Here is a 14,511-nt window from a genome sequence, read left to right on the forward strand (position 1 = left end):
CTCAGAGTTTCAAATGATCAGACACTAATTTTCTTTTAATCATTTACACATACACAAAGTGGGATGTACCTTTGAAGGATTGAGTGTCAAAAGAGAAAGTTCTATTTATAAGAGAGTATGAATTTAAGGTTTTTTTGGTGATATATTAAGATTAAAATTTTGACATACTTAATTCAATATTTCTTGACTTATTTAGTTCAGTGGATGTAGAATTAGTCATTAGATTTAGAATTTCTCTTATTTTAATGTGATTAATTTGATTTCAAAAGAGCAATTTGGTTTAGTTGAGGTTTTTCATTACCCAAAAATAAAATATTTAAAATCTCTCTTAAAGCTTAGTGCCCATAGATCTTTTGATGACCATATCCAACTAAGTGTTGATATAATCATGTAAACAAAAAAATTTACTTCCATATAGAACAAGCCCAACTGAATATTTTGCCTCTACTCACCATTTGTGGATGACAAACGCAACCCATTTAACTACTTAAACTAAAGATTTATCTTTAAAAATAAAAAGCCAAAAACACAAAATCTTCCCTATTGGGAATTTGGTTCTCCACAAACCCTTGCTGACAATAAACCCATCTTCATTGGAGCACTTTTCCTAGTTGAAATCTGTGTGTTATCAATCACACATGTGGGTCCTACTTTATTATTATTTTGGCGGCCAAAGGACTTATTCTCACCCAACTTTTGATGTACTCACAGTCACACCAATGAGCTTTAAAAAATTTAAAGTCTCACCCACAAGTCCATTATCATTAGAAATTTTTGTTAGAAGTAGAGATAAAATTATTATTTTATTAATAATATTTAAAAAATAAAATTTATTACATTTTTTCTATATGTTTTAAAAACTAATAATTATATTTATGTTTAAAGTTTTCTAATTTTAAAAAGTCATAATTATTCCCCCAAACCTAAGGTTTTTTTTTTCACCCCTTCCACCACCATCTTCAGTACTAATAACCTCTCCTCTCCACCCTAAAATGTTGGCTAACATACGACGAAACACGAAGATCTCCCTTCTCCAGATCTCTTCGTCTCTTTGTAGAAACGAAGAGACCGATCTCTTCTTCAAAGATGAATAAATCTGGAGAGAAGAAGTGTCAACCAACGTTTTAAGGTGAAGAGGGGAGGTCGTCAGTACCAAAAATTGTGGCATGAGGAGAGAAAAAAAACCCTAGGTTTGGGAGGGGAGAGAATGTGAGTTTTTAAAATTAGAAAACTTTACTAATCGATGAAATTATTAGTTTTTAAAACTTAGGAAAAAATATATAATGAATTTTATATTTTTTTAATATTATTAAAAAAATGATGATTTTATTGTTATCTCTAATAAGAAATTTTAGCGCTAGTTAGTTTATGAGTGAGATTTTGGATTTTTTAAACTCTATAAGTGTGACTTTGACAAGCTACCAAAACTTGGGTGGGAAATAGACTTTCGGCCTGTTTTGGGCCAATTATTAGGGCATTGTAATCTTTTTTTTCACGCCAATTTTGTATAATATTCTTCATTTCCTCATTAGGATTAGGAAAAAGCATTAAGCAAAGGTTTATTCCTTATGTTATTATTATTATAAAAATCCATAAACCGTTGTCCCAAAACCAGGGCCATAGGTGTTTCTTGTTCAAAGCTAAAAGAGGGATTCTCCATATTATTTATTTGGTGAAATGCAAAAGAAGAAATCCATCTTCTACCACGTTCTATTATGATTGAAAATAATAAAATTTATATAGATAATAAAGTCAAAGACTTTGTTTGACTTTTCTTAGCCTAATCTAATTATTCCTTAAACTTGTTACGATTAAGGCATAAATGAGTTTAACATGAGAATTTTTACTTAACCAAGGAAATAATCAGTTTGACTCTAGTTATTTTTAATTATAATAATTATAAGATTACGTGAAAATAGATTACTTAAAAAATTAATTAAATATAAATTATTATTATTATATTTGATAATTTATTTAAAAAATAAGAAAATATTAATATATTATTTTATTTAAATATCTTTAACATATTATTGACATAAATTAGTAGTGTGTTTTATTAACCTAATATGTCTTATAATAAGGTATTTGTTTTGTGTATTTGTTAAAATATTTTCTATATTAATAATATATATTTTTTATGTTGTCAAGTTATGAAATTAATTAATTAAATTATCTTTTTAAAATTGTTATCTTATTTTCAATTTTTTTCAAAAATATTCCCCCCCTTTTTCCCAATTTTTTTTTCCTCATCTCTTTGATCATCATCTCTGTTTCGAACAACTGCCTCTTGTTACCCTAAATTGTCATCTTCTCCCTCTTTTTCTGAAGCTGTCATCGAATTCAACCAAAAAGGTAAGATAAAGTGTCTTCTCTCTCTTTTAGATGTCAAAAGATGACGTTTTATTATTTAAATTTAGACAACGAAACAAAATGTTATCTTTAGTTGTTCAGACGACACTCTTTTTTCTAAATCAAAATATAACGTCCTTTCATCATCCAGACATCGTCCATTCACCAAATTAATTTTTCAGACCCTATGGAGAAAATGACAATTTTTTAAAACTTAATTTTCAAAAAATTATTAGTTTTTCAAACTAAAAAGAAAAAAATAATATAAATTTTTAAAGTTTTAGAATTTAACTATAAAATAATAATTTTATTCTTCATACTAACAAAAATTTAGAAATAAATGAATGTGTATATTTTTTAAATCATGTAAATGTGAATTTGTTTTTACAATAAATCTGGGCAGTAATAAGTCTTTTTTGGCCTTAAACATATTATAATAAAACTATTAATATAATAATTCTCATTCCATAGGAAAAAACTTCTACGAAACCGCATCGTTTTTCACGTGTTTCCCGTCATCACCCCTTAATTAAACTGTATCATGAATCGTACACGTGTCCAAGACAAACGAAAAAACACGTGAACAAAAAAGCGGAAGGACAATAACGTAAATCAAGCTCAAAAGAAGGGCTACAAAAAGGAGCAGAAGCGAAGACTTCGATTCTAAAGGATAGAAAGTGTCCACGTCACCCCTCTTCCTTTAAAACCTCGTACCCCTACCGACAACTACGCCCATTGCTTATCAACTCATTTTTATTTTCAATTATTCACAATCATCCACTTGCTTGTTTTTTATTTTTTATTTTTTATTTTTTATTTATGATGACTAATTATGAGTTTTGGGTCATAAAAAAAGTTTAAAGAAAGAATTATTTTTTTATGGGTAATTAATTAAAATAAGCAAAATTTTAAGCGTTTATACGTTTTTAGGTCACTCTAGAAAAGTTTTACCAAAATAAACAAATCATATTTTTTTTACCCTTTTTACTTTTATGTTAAAAAATCAAGTAAAAATATTTTTTTTGAGAATGTGCGTCGGTTTATGGTGGTTACGATGGTGGCTAGGGATTTTACAGTGAAACCATAAATATGTCGAATTATGTATATGAATGTTTTTGAATGTTTCGAACGCTTAAAATGATGTAGTTTCGATGTTAATGGATATTTGGAAGTGTATCCGTTTAGAGACAAAAGCGCGCAAATTTACAGTGTCGCGTAAATAGTGCAAACACTGTTCACACCGCGCAAATACTGTTCACATTGCGCAAACACTGTTCACACCACGCAAAAGTAGATATCATAGTCTGTGAATAGGATTTTTGCGCGATTTGCGCAGTTGAACAGTGTTTGCGCAATGTGAACAATGTTTGTGCAATGTGAACAGTGTTTACACGATTCGCGCAGTTTGTGCAACACTATAAATTTGTGCGTTTTTGTCTCTCAACGACTATACTTCCAGACATTAATTAACATCAAAACTACATCATTTTAAGCGTTTGAAACATTCAAAAACATTCATATACATAATTCGACATATTTAGGGTTTCACTATAAAATCTCTAGCCACTATCGTAACCACTATAAACCGACGCACATTCTCAAAAAAAATATTTTTACTTGATTTTTCAATATAAGGGTAAAAATGGTAAAAAAATACGGTTTGCTTATTTTGGTAAAACTTTTCTAGGGTGGCCTAAAAACGTATAAACGCTTAAAATTTTGTTTATTTTAATTAATTTCCCTTTTTTTAAGGATATAATATGATTTTTTTCTAAAAATAATGTATAAATAAAGTAATTTAGAATAATAATTTTACGCATATAAATGTATTTATCCTTAAAACTCTATTATAATTTAGCTTGAATAATATTTTATTATTTAAAAAATTATTAAATATAAATAATTATTATATTTAATTAAAGATAATAAAAAATATTAATATACATCTCATGATATTATATTATATTATATTAATTTGATATACTTCATGATATATATTATTTTTTATATATATCATACCGTATCATAGAATATATTATAAATACTTTTCAAGATAAAAATATAATAATAAACGTAAACTCTCTTATTACAGTTTGAATGCCTAAAAAATTGTATGATATCTTATCCATTTAACATAATCTCATCACTTATATTGACAATGCATACAGGTAAGAGTTGATACTGACGGCTTCAAATGGGTATCAGAAAAATGGTATCAACAAATCAAACATACAACAAGGAAGATAAAACCACCAATCCAAACAACTAAAATAAATATTTGTTATTTCTATTATTGTATGGATATTCTGAGCTAAGCGATGACGTTTTGTCACCAACCTAACCTTCATTCTCTTACCTTATTCATATCCCAGGCGCGTCCCATGTGTACTTTTCGATTGGCCCACGTCTCTGTCTATATATATAAAAAAAAATTATGCGAATGTGGCAGATAATTATTAGCTGGAATAACACCAAAGTTGATATTTTATAATACTTTAAAAAAAAATTATTTTGATTCACGTCATAATTAACAATATTTTATAATATAATATAATATAAATAATATATATATATAATAAAATATATTATAATTAATAATAATATAATACATATGTTATATACATATTATACGATATATATTATCAATAAAAATCAATATAATTTTAAAATAAAATAATGATATAATAGGAATATATATAATAAATTTTAAAGGTGTTTATAATATTTTTTAAAATAATAATCTATCAATTATATTTTTTAATTATTTTATTTTCTTAAAAGTTATATCATATGATATGATATGATACGATATGATACGATATGATACTAAATACATGATATATAAAATTAAGTTTTTGATATATGACATGACACATGATTCAATTATTATGTGCACAACATCTAAATTTATAAATAATTTATAGGGAGAAAATTATGAATATTTGGATGTTATTTTTTAACCCTCACACAAAGAGACTACAATGTCAATAATGTTGAAGGAAACTAGTTGGATAACTCTAGGTGTTAGGAAAAGTGATAGAGATGTAAAATTCTCTAAAAGAAAGGCTCGGGTTTCTTGTATCCTAAAGTTTACCTATTCGATAAAGTCAGATGGGGTTTCTCAGTCATAAAAAGAAAAAAAATACTGATCGTATCCAATATATGATGATAGATGAGAAGATTATGTGAGTATTTATGTTAACTGAACTAAACAAAGTTTTTAAAATGATTTGGTTTGTTATTTCAAAGTATATGTTATTTTCTTTGAAAAAATTCTAACAAATTATTAGTAATCTTGTTTAGAAATACGTTATTTATAGAATGAAAAGATAAAGTTATAAATAAATATTATGTCGAAAAATTTCTAATATTCTAAAGATATATCCATATTCTAATTGAATAAGGATACTTACAGAAATAAGAAGTTAAATTGCCAAGTAAACTTCTTCTATCTTCAAGTAATAAAACTTTCATACGTATTCAAACTTGTTCTACACATAGATAATATATTCGGTCATCAATTGAATAGTTAATCATTAAATAATCTCTTTTTGAATTCAACCTTTACGGGATTAGTTAAAAAAAAGTTTTATCATATGACAAAATATAAAATATTTTATTTTACCATCCTGTTTCCCCTTTCCATCTTCAAGTCTATACAATGGTTTGTACCTAGATTTCACATTTTATAATTTCACACCTAATCCCCCATGTAGAAAAGTACAACCATAAACTATAATATTTCAAACTAATAATTGAAAAAAGAAAAAAAGAAAAAAAAGATATTGTCATAGTCAAAGAAACAAACAAGAAAGAATTATTTTCTCCACCTAGAAAGATACCCATTACATATAATTCTATAAAATAGTAATGTATAGTGAAATATTGTGGGGTTGGCCTTATTGCTATAGGAGGAAATTGGAATATAATAAAGAGATTTTTTTTAAGGTACAAGATTACCCTAAGTGGAAAAGTCTATGATGTAGGAAGGAAAAAAAAAAAAAAAAAATAAAAAATTATTCTTTTCTCTTCTGTCTTATCTAATCTTAACCAATATTCAATCAATCACTATAATGGACGGTCCAGATTCCCCCACTTTGTTATTCTCACTTATTATTGATTGGCAATACCTCTGTCTCTATTAAGGTTTCTCCCTCTTCTATTCATTGTTGGCAGAAATTACTATAATACCCTTTTCTTGAAGATTATTTATTTTATTTGTGTTTTTTTATTATTATTATATCCATCAGACTCCTTACTTGCAGTATAATTAAATGTAGGTCATCAACTTCATGACAATAAAAAATAATTTCTATTATTTTGGTGAAGAAGTTTGGCTTTATTGTTGCATTTTTCTACCTTTGATAAGATTTATATTGACAAAAAGCTACCAAAACATAGTTACCTTTTTGTTAAGAAAGATGGAATTTATTATTTATAAAATCATACGACTATAATACAATAAAATTATATGTGTTTATTTTAAATACACATATATATATTTATATATGTTATTATATGATTAAATGATTTTAAATTTTAAATAATTTTAAATTTAATACATATAAATAAAATATATAATCATATAATACACAATATTACTATTGTAATATATCTAAAACCTAAAATAAATACGAACAGTATTACTTATTGTAATATGTCCACTCTAAAGTTTTTCACTGTCATTTTATTGAATAAAATTTTAATAAACTATTCATCAAATCAACAACCATCATAAACAAATTCTCATCCCAATTCTTTAATCAAATTTAAATCTTTATAATGATTGTTTGATTTTTATTTAATAAATATTTTGTCACTTGTCCATTATCTATTTTATGGGTTTGGTGGGCCTTGAATGATTGTTGGAGAAGTTAGAAGAGGGTTAAAACTGTAATTTCGACGCTCCGTTTTTGTGTTCCAATCTTCTTAGCTCCAGAAATTATACCGTACATCCCGCTGACAACTTTGAAAAACGAAGTTGACAAATGAAAAATCGAAATCATATCATGGTTACCTGCAGGTGGTGTAATGATCAAGCAAATCACTTCTAGAACGTCAGGTACAGTAGTTTACCGTGCAAGTGTCACACTGGATCATCTCCATCTGGTGAACCGTCTAGGACACGTCAATCATAAAAAATCCATTCATTTATTCGTTTGTTTCTCTGTCCTTTTCTGTCATTTGTTCCGCGATTAAGGAAATATCACATACATTTACAGATCGCTGCCGCAAGAAGCAACCTACCCTTTAAAGCCACGTTTCAACTCCTGTGGGGTCAAATTAATCAACAAGCAACCCCAGCCGTTGGATTTCATATTTTTGTTTTGATCATCACACTAACACGGCAGCGTGGCCCTTGAATTTAAAAGTGGCCATTTTAGGAATAGTCAATGTTGTCCGCCATGCCTTTGTAGATTAGGCTATAGTCTCTCCATCCATTTTTCATCACCTGTTATTGGACGCCACGTGGATCAGCTGAAGCTTAAGTAGGACCAATTGTAATAAAGTTAATTTGATCATGGTTGTTTTTTATTATTACTCCCAGCTGTATCTTCATCTATATAACATATGATTTTTGTGCGAGAAATCACATAAATACGTAGCGGCTGGTTAGGTGACCGCCTAACAAAGTTGAACGCCGCCGTTTGAAGGACGCTACATGTGAATGTCGAACTTTATCCACTTTTTCAATACGATGTTTGAAAATCAATACATCGCCGTTAAAAAAGGAGAGACGTCTAATGAGAATTATTTATTGGAGTGAAACACTGATTAATCATATTTTCATCAAGGTGAATATGAATAGAATTAAATTTAAAATTTTTTAATTTAAATTTAGTTTGAATAAAAAATAATTTAATTTAATATGTTTAAATTTGATTTGAATTCAAATTTATGATTTATTGACAAAATAATATTATTTAATAATTATTTAATATAATTTAAATCAAGTCATAAACTAAATTTGAATCAAATTGAACAATTTACCAAACTCGTAAACTAAATAAAATCAAACTAAACTCTTTTTAACTCGAGTTTGATTTAGATTTAAAACAAATTAAATCTTTTGATTCAAACTTAGTTTAAATTCGAACTAAATGAATTCGAACCAAACTAATTTTTAAATTTAAACAAACTCGATTCAAGCCCAGTCCAACACCTTCATGCTTTAACTTTTAACTAATTAGTTTGACTTGTTAACTAATATTATTATCAACTTAATCATATTAGTAGTCTTTACTTGAGAATTTTGAGTGAAGCAAGATAAGCAACAAGCATCCTAAAAAGAGAGGGGACACAATAGGGAAATAAAAGTTAAGTTGTCCCCATCTCTTCAACTTTTTAGCCCGTCAGATGGAGTCCTAGTATTACCACTTTTATTCATTACACTATCATCCTATCACTTTTAAATTTCTCACACTTACACCCCCGTCAGAGAAAGTAAACTACAGCTATAACTATTTATCTTCCTCTCTTTCTTTTCTATCTAACTGTCTCTCTTTCGCTCTGCCGGCCATTTTTCTCTCTCCATCTTTCCACACAAACCTGACAAATTTTCTTCATCATCTCTTCACTTTACAAGTGCATTCTTTTAAGGTTTCTTCTTCTTCTTCTTTAACTCTTGCGCAAAACACGAACTTTTAACTCTAGCGAATGAGTTTTGATTTCCCCTTATAAGCAACAGCTTAAGTATCATTATCCATGATGTTGGATCTTAATCTTGGTGTTGTTTCGAGTGAATCGTCGTCGTTTTGCGATGACAACAGAAATATGCTAATAGATGCAGCTGAGAAACATTTCGGCCATGAAGATTCCGGCACCTCAAACTCTTCCATCATCAACTGTGAAGAGCCGCAAGCCAATGCCGGAGACGAGAACACCTCAAACAACTCCTCCTCCGCATTGATCTTCGACATCATAAAGAAATACAAACAAAAGAACGTCGTAATTCAAGCTGATGACAACAACACCACCTCTTCCACAACACCTCTCATCACGCAGCAGCTTTTCCCGGTCATTGGAGAAAAAGCAGAAGCTGAATCCAGTGCGATGAAGTCCTCGCTAAGGCCTCAAACGTGCTTAAATTTATCTTTCGTCGATTCCGTTGGAGAGCAAGAACGGAAAGTTGTGCAGCTAAAGCAACAACAAGTTCGAAAGAGCCGGCGAGGCCCCCGGTCTAAAAGCTCACAGTACAGAGGCGTGACATTTTATCGCAGAACCAGCCGCTGGGAATCACACATATGGTGATAAAGATGATATGGCTTCATTTATTTGAAAATTTTTTCTAATATTTCTACTTTTATTAATGTGTTTTCTTCAATGATCTGAGCAGGGATTGTGGAAAGCAAGTATATTTGGGTAAGAAGATTATCTCTTGATGATTTTCTGTTTTAGTGACAATCATGGAAGTCGGGGGTAATTAATTTTCTGTTGAATTTCCCATTTTTAACTTTGGTCAGGTGGATTTGACACAGCCCATGCTGCTGCAAGGTAGGAATCTTTTCTTTTTCTATGTCTTTTAATGATGAGAAGTTAACCTTAATTATATGAATAGAAATCTTGTCATTTCAGGGCATATGATAAGGCTGCAATTAAGTTCCGTGGTGTTGATGCTGATCTGAATTTCAATGTCAGTGATTATGATGAAGACATGAAACAGGTAAATTTATAGTCACTTAATTGTCAATTATTCTGCCTCATATATATTGCATTTTAATTACTTGTATCGATATTGATCTGCAGACCAAGCATCTGTCAAAAGAAGAATTTGTGCTGGTTCTTCGTCGCGAAAGCTCTGGTTTTTCTAGAGGGACATCTAGATTCAGAGGAGTAACCTTGCACAAATGTGGGAGATGGGAAGCTAGAATGGGGCAACTTCTTGGAAAAAAGTAAGATTATTAACCCATCAACTGATGAAACTTGAATTTCTTTTGTGATTATTCTAGTGTTAGATATGTTTGTAGTGGTTGAAATTTTGTGTACATTGTGTTACAATATTTGCTTAAAAGTTTGAAAGAGAAGTTGTTAGGCTGGCATCTCTCCTTTTGAAAAATTATGATGCATGCTCGCAGGTATATTTATCTTGGCTTATTCGACAACGAAGTAGAAGCTGCAAGGTTTTAGTGATCATGAATTCTTTCATTTTCAGAATAATTTAATTTTAAATAAAAAAGGAAAGTGATTTTTGTGAAGAAGTCTAAAATTTTCTTCCATGAATTCAGGGCCTATGACAGAGCTGCTATCAGACACCATGGAAGGGATGCGGTAACCAATTTTGAACCAACTTCTTATGAAGAGGAAATGATTTTAGATTCCAGCAACGGAGGTTCTTCCTTTTTCTGCATAATTTCAAGTTCATGCTCGATAAGTGTTCTTGTTAAAAACTGAATTTTCTTGTTGTTTGGATTGCAGGCAGTGACCAGAATCTAGACTTGAGCCTTGGAATTGCTCAGTCTTCCATTGGAAATGACAATCCTGGGAATTTCCATTTTCGATGCGACAACGCTTTCAACATACCCAACAAAGATATTCTAGTGGTAATTAAGATTCTATCCCTAAGTTTGATCTGTTCTGTGTTGATTGTTCTTTGATCATTTTTTTTTCTGATGCCATTAACACAGCTTGAAAGCTCTGCTTATTCCACTGTGGGAATGCAGCCACAACAACATCCTCATGCTCTAACAATGCCACCTAATCATCCTTCAACATTTGCGGGCGTATATCCTCTTTTACTTCCAAATTATGAGGTATCGTGTCCCTCACCGCAGTTTCATATCATAAACTTGAAATTTAATCCGATTCAATGATTTTTTCTGCTTGTAACAGGATAAGAATATAGAGAAGAGGGTTCCTTCTGTATCTTCGGCAAGGTTCACAAGCTGGGCATGGCAAATGCACAGCAATGGCAGTGTGGCTCCAATGCCATTGTTATCGATTGCAGCATCATCAGGATTCTCTTCCACCACTAGCACTGCTTCTTTTTCACCTACTCTTCAACTCCACCAACAACAAATAAATCCTGTCCTCAACATGTTTCAGCTTCCCACCACACCAGCAACGTCATCCACCATAACCACCTCCATTTACTTCAATCACAAAAACTAAGAGAGAAGAAAACAAAATAAATTTGTCACTCAATCAGTCCAACAGTTTGTCATTTTGCTCACTGGAAAGTTAGGTGAGCTCTGAGCCTGTAAAGTTGTAATTATTTTTCCGAGTGTAAGCACAGATTTAAATTTATTGTAATCTTTGTTAAATTTCCTTAAATGCCCGTTATTGCACACAAAGGGTTTTAACAATCTTTATGGAAGCACAGATTTTGTCATATGGTGTTGAAATATGAAAGAAAGATTTCCATAAAAGGACCATAAAAGGAAGAAGTGCTAGTTTTGATGTCTTATCCAGTTTATTCTGAAGATTTGTCAGCTAGTTTCATTGTTTTTGTGCCACAAAAATCTGCCATAACTTATTCCCTCATACGTTCTTTCTTATCACTTCTCCGTTTCGAATTTCCAATAGTGGATGCTTTCCAAATCCTTGGTGGCAATCTCTTAAGGTACAAGACAGTTTGGTGCAACTACTGGTTTTCAGTTAGTTGTGTGCATTGAATTTGCTATTCCTTATCATCATGCAAAGTCACTTGTTTAGATAAGAAATTAAAATTTTATCCCTGGAACAAAAATCAGAAATCATTGCAATCCAATTTCCAGGCAGGACATCCATGGCTTTCAAAGGGGAGCAGTAATGATGCAGAGTTTCCAGCAGATTAGGCAAGTGCAATGATTTATATACATTTACAAATTCTCTAAACAGAAGTTCAACAACTTTTCTTTTTATCTTATAATGCACTTTGTGGCTATGCAGGCTGTTGGCACAGTTGAAGAGACAGTAGATTATATTCTGTAAGGGGACCTTAATTCTTAGTGGTTCATTGTTTTAAAAATCCCTAGGTTCTTTCCGTTTATCAGTTTGACATATGGTAGGCATTTTCTAAATCAATTGTACATCATACTACACACTTTTGAATCCAACTGAATTCAAAAACTTTGTTTGTCACAAAAAGAGACCGGCAAATAGTGTTTTGGTACCACACAAGAATCTTCACTGAACATTACTGTAAGCATCAATCAGTAACAAAGCTTCTCATCCGCTGAAATCAATTTCTGTTTTTCTTTGACAAATAAACGAATCCATCAGAATTTCACAAACATTGGTCAGACTAAGAGAGAAAGCATCCTAGCTGTAAGAGTCAAACATTTCACCATTTCCATATGTGAAAGGACCTTCATGAGGCTAAAGATCTAAGGCAAATGGTTCAATGTCATCTACATACCATTCAAGCATTGCCTTGTGAATGTTTTGATTCTGCAGACAATGGTTACAAACCCTAATTAAGCCAATGCTCTAAACATAACCCTTATATTAATGTATCAACCCACCAAAACTAATTATCTTATGGTCTTCCATCATCCATGTCTCCTAATGCTCCAGAAAGCACACTTATGCACAAGGTCTAACACTACCTAGAAGATCTTAGAAATGTAATGCTCAAACATCTAAAAATTTATGAAATGGGAAAACATAAACCTTCTTAGCTGTCCATACAACTAGAACAACCTCATTTGAGAGTAACAGTCAAGGTCACTTAAACATGGACACATGAACTAAAATGATGGCTAATCAACAACTAATTTGTGGTAATTTTTCAATGTTCTAATATGTCAGAACTAATAAACGAAAAGAGATTTCAAATTACACCAAGTTGAATAATCCCTACACATTAAAGGCCAATAGATCAACCAAACCATTCAGCAACAATTGACTTATAAAGCAGTATCAAATTCATTTCCAAATCTACAAAATCTACAAGTTCCATTGTTTCCCTTAACTTTTAAAAAGGGATTCATATAACAAAATATACTACGACAACAATCCAAAATATAACAAAATTAAACCCAAACTTAAAACCTCACTCCCTCGCTATTGCCCACTTTCATCCTCCAGTTTCTTCACATAAGCCTTCAACACCATCAACACATCTCTAGCTGGAGCCTGTAAAGTACTCACCAAACCCAAAGCCGGTCCTTGCAATGCCCCCAACATCTTGGCATAAATCTCTGCTCTGGTGGGCATACTTTCTAAAGCCTTAAAATCACCAGGCCCATAAAATTTCCCTTCAAAAACAGCACCAGTAAAGTCATTCTCTTCCAATTTCCTCTCTTTTTGAAAAGTCCTGTACGGCTTTATCGCCGTAGGAATCTCTTCACTGTGAACAAAAAGCCAGGCATTCATGCCCTTCATGCACGGCTTTAAAGCTTCCCATTTAGTGCCCTCAATGGCTTTATAAACCAAAGTGTTTTTAGCCACAAGAAGCTTGGTGTTTTCCGGCAATGATCTCCTGAGGTCTTGGAATTGCTTGACGGTGAAGCCCTCGTACTTGATGGCGGCAACGAGGAAGCAATTTTCGAGATTGGTTTTAACAGTTTCAACGGTTTGTTCTTTCTTGGTACGAGAAATGGCGGCTCTGATGTGGGTTGGTTTAGAAGAAGGAGTGCGTCTGGATAGGGGAAAATAGAAATGGCTATTGAAAAGTGGGTGGGTGTTTGGTTTTAGGGTTAGGGTTTGGGGTGAAGATAAGGAAAAGAGACTGGTTTCCATGGTGAAAGAAAAGAGAGGTGGTGTTGTGAGGAAGATAAGGGTTGCTAATTGTCTTCGTCAAATTGGACGCTTATCTTGCCAGCGTGTCACCAAGTTGAAAGCCACGGTTTATTTTGGATTTCAGAAAATGATAGAAATTTTTTCTAATCTAACAGTAATATTATTATATAAAACATTCTATTAAAACTTCAAATATTAGGTTAATTTAAACATTATTTTATTTTCAGAAATTATGAGGTTTGACTTGAGATGGTGGTGGGACGAATCGATTCAGCAAGACTCATTGTACCTAGGGACTGTACCGAGCTTAAACTTACCAGCTGACCAGAAGTGAAAGACTTCCAGCATGACCCAAATGCGTTTAAGGAGGTATTTGATTTCAATTTTTTAAGATTATCTTGATAATTTATTTTTTATTTTTTATTTAATTTATCAATAATAAAATATTACAGTAATATTTTATTATCAATATCAATATTAATATAACAAGTAATATAAATT

General features: G+C 31.1%; 2 protein-coding genes across 3 annotated transcripts; one reads left to right on the forward strand and one right to left on the reverse strand.

Annotated features, from left to right (window-relative positions):
- Positions 1 to 8,830: 8,830 nt before the first annotated feature.
- LOC123193414 (APETALA2-like protein 2) lies at positions 8,831 to 11,677 on the forward strand. Of its 2 annotated transcripts, XM_044606397.1 has the most exons (10): positions 8,831 to 9,596; positions 9,686 to 9,711; positions 9,813 to 9,843; positions 9,925 to 10,012; positions 10,096 to 10,241; positions 10,425 to 10,469; positions 10,575 to 10,678; positions 10,765 to 10,889; positions 10,974 to 11,099; positions 11,179 to 11,677. In XM_044606397.1, the coding sequence occupies exons 1-10, from the start codon at positions 9,055 to 9,057 to the stop codon at positions 11,455 to 11,457; spliced, it is 1,512 nt and encodes a 503-aa protein (XP_044462332.1). In that variant the 5' UTR covers positions 8,831 to 9,054; the 3' UTR covers positions 11,458 to 11,677. The 2 variants fall into 2 exon arrangements, with proteins under 2 accessions (XP_044462332.1, XP_044462333.1); XM_044606398.1 differs by lacking the exon at positions 10,425 to 10,469.
- Positions 11,678 to 13,170: 1,493 nt separating this feature from the next.
- LOC123193415 (50S ribosomal protein L10, chloroplastic) lies at positions 13,171 to 14,091 on the reverse strand. The gene has a single exon (XM_044606399.1). The coding sequence runs from the start codon at positions 14,008 to 14,010 to the stop codon at positions 13,333 to 13,335; it is 678 nt and encodes a 225-aa protein (XP_044462334.1). The 5' UTR covers positions 14,011 to 14,091; the 3' UTR covers positions 13,171 to 13,332.
- Positions 14,092 to 14,511: the final 420 nt, after the last annotated feature.

The sequence above is a fragment of the Mangifera indica genome, chromosome 12 (assembly GCF_011075055.1).
Source record: "Mangifera indica cultivar Alphonso chromosome 12, CATAS_Mindica_2.1, whole genome shotgun sequence".
Classification (NCBI taxonomy): Eukaryota; Viridiplantae; Streptophyta; class Magnoliopsida; order Sapindales; family Anacardiaceae; genus Mangifera; species Mangifera indica.

Bases quoted from the DNA above. Each gene is read 5' to 3' on its own strand.
- LOC123193414 (XM_044606397.1), top strand. From the start codon at position 9,055: ATGATGTTGGATCTTAATCTTGGTGTTGTTTCGAGTGAATCGTCGTCG. The intron at 10,470-10,574 runs GTTTTAGTGATC...CCATGAATTCAG, and splicing joins AACGAAGTAGAAGCTGCAAG to GGCCTATGACAGAGCTGCTA. The intron at 10,890-10,973 runs GTAATTAAGATT...CCATTAACACAG, and splicing joins CCAACAAAGATATTCTAGTG to CTTGAAAGCTCTGCTTATTC.
- LOC123193415 (XM_044606399.1), bottom strand. From the start codon at position 14,010: ATGGAAACCAGTCTCTTTTCCTTATCTTCACCCCAAACCCTAACCCTA.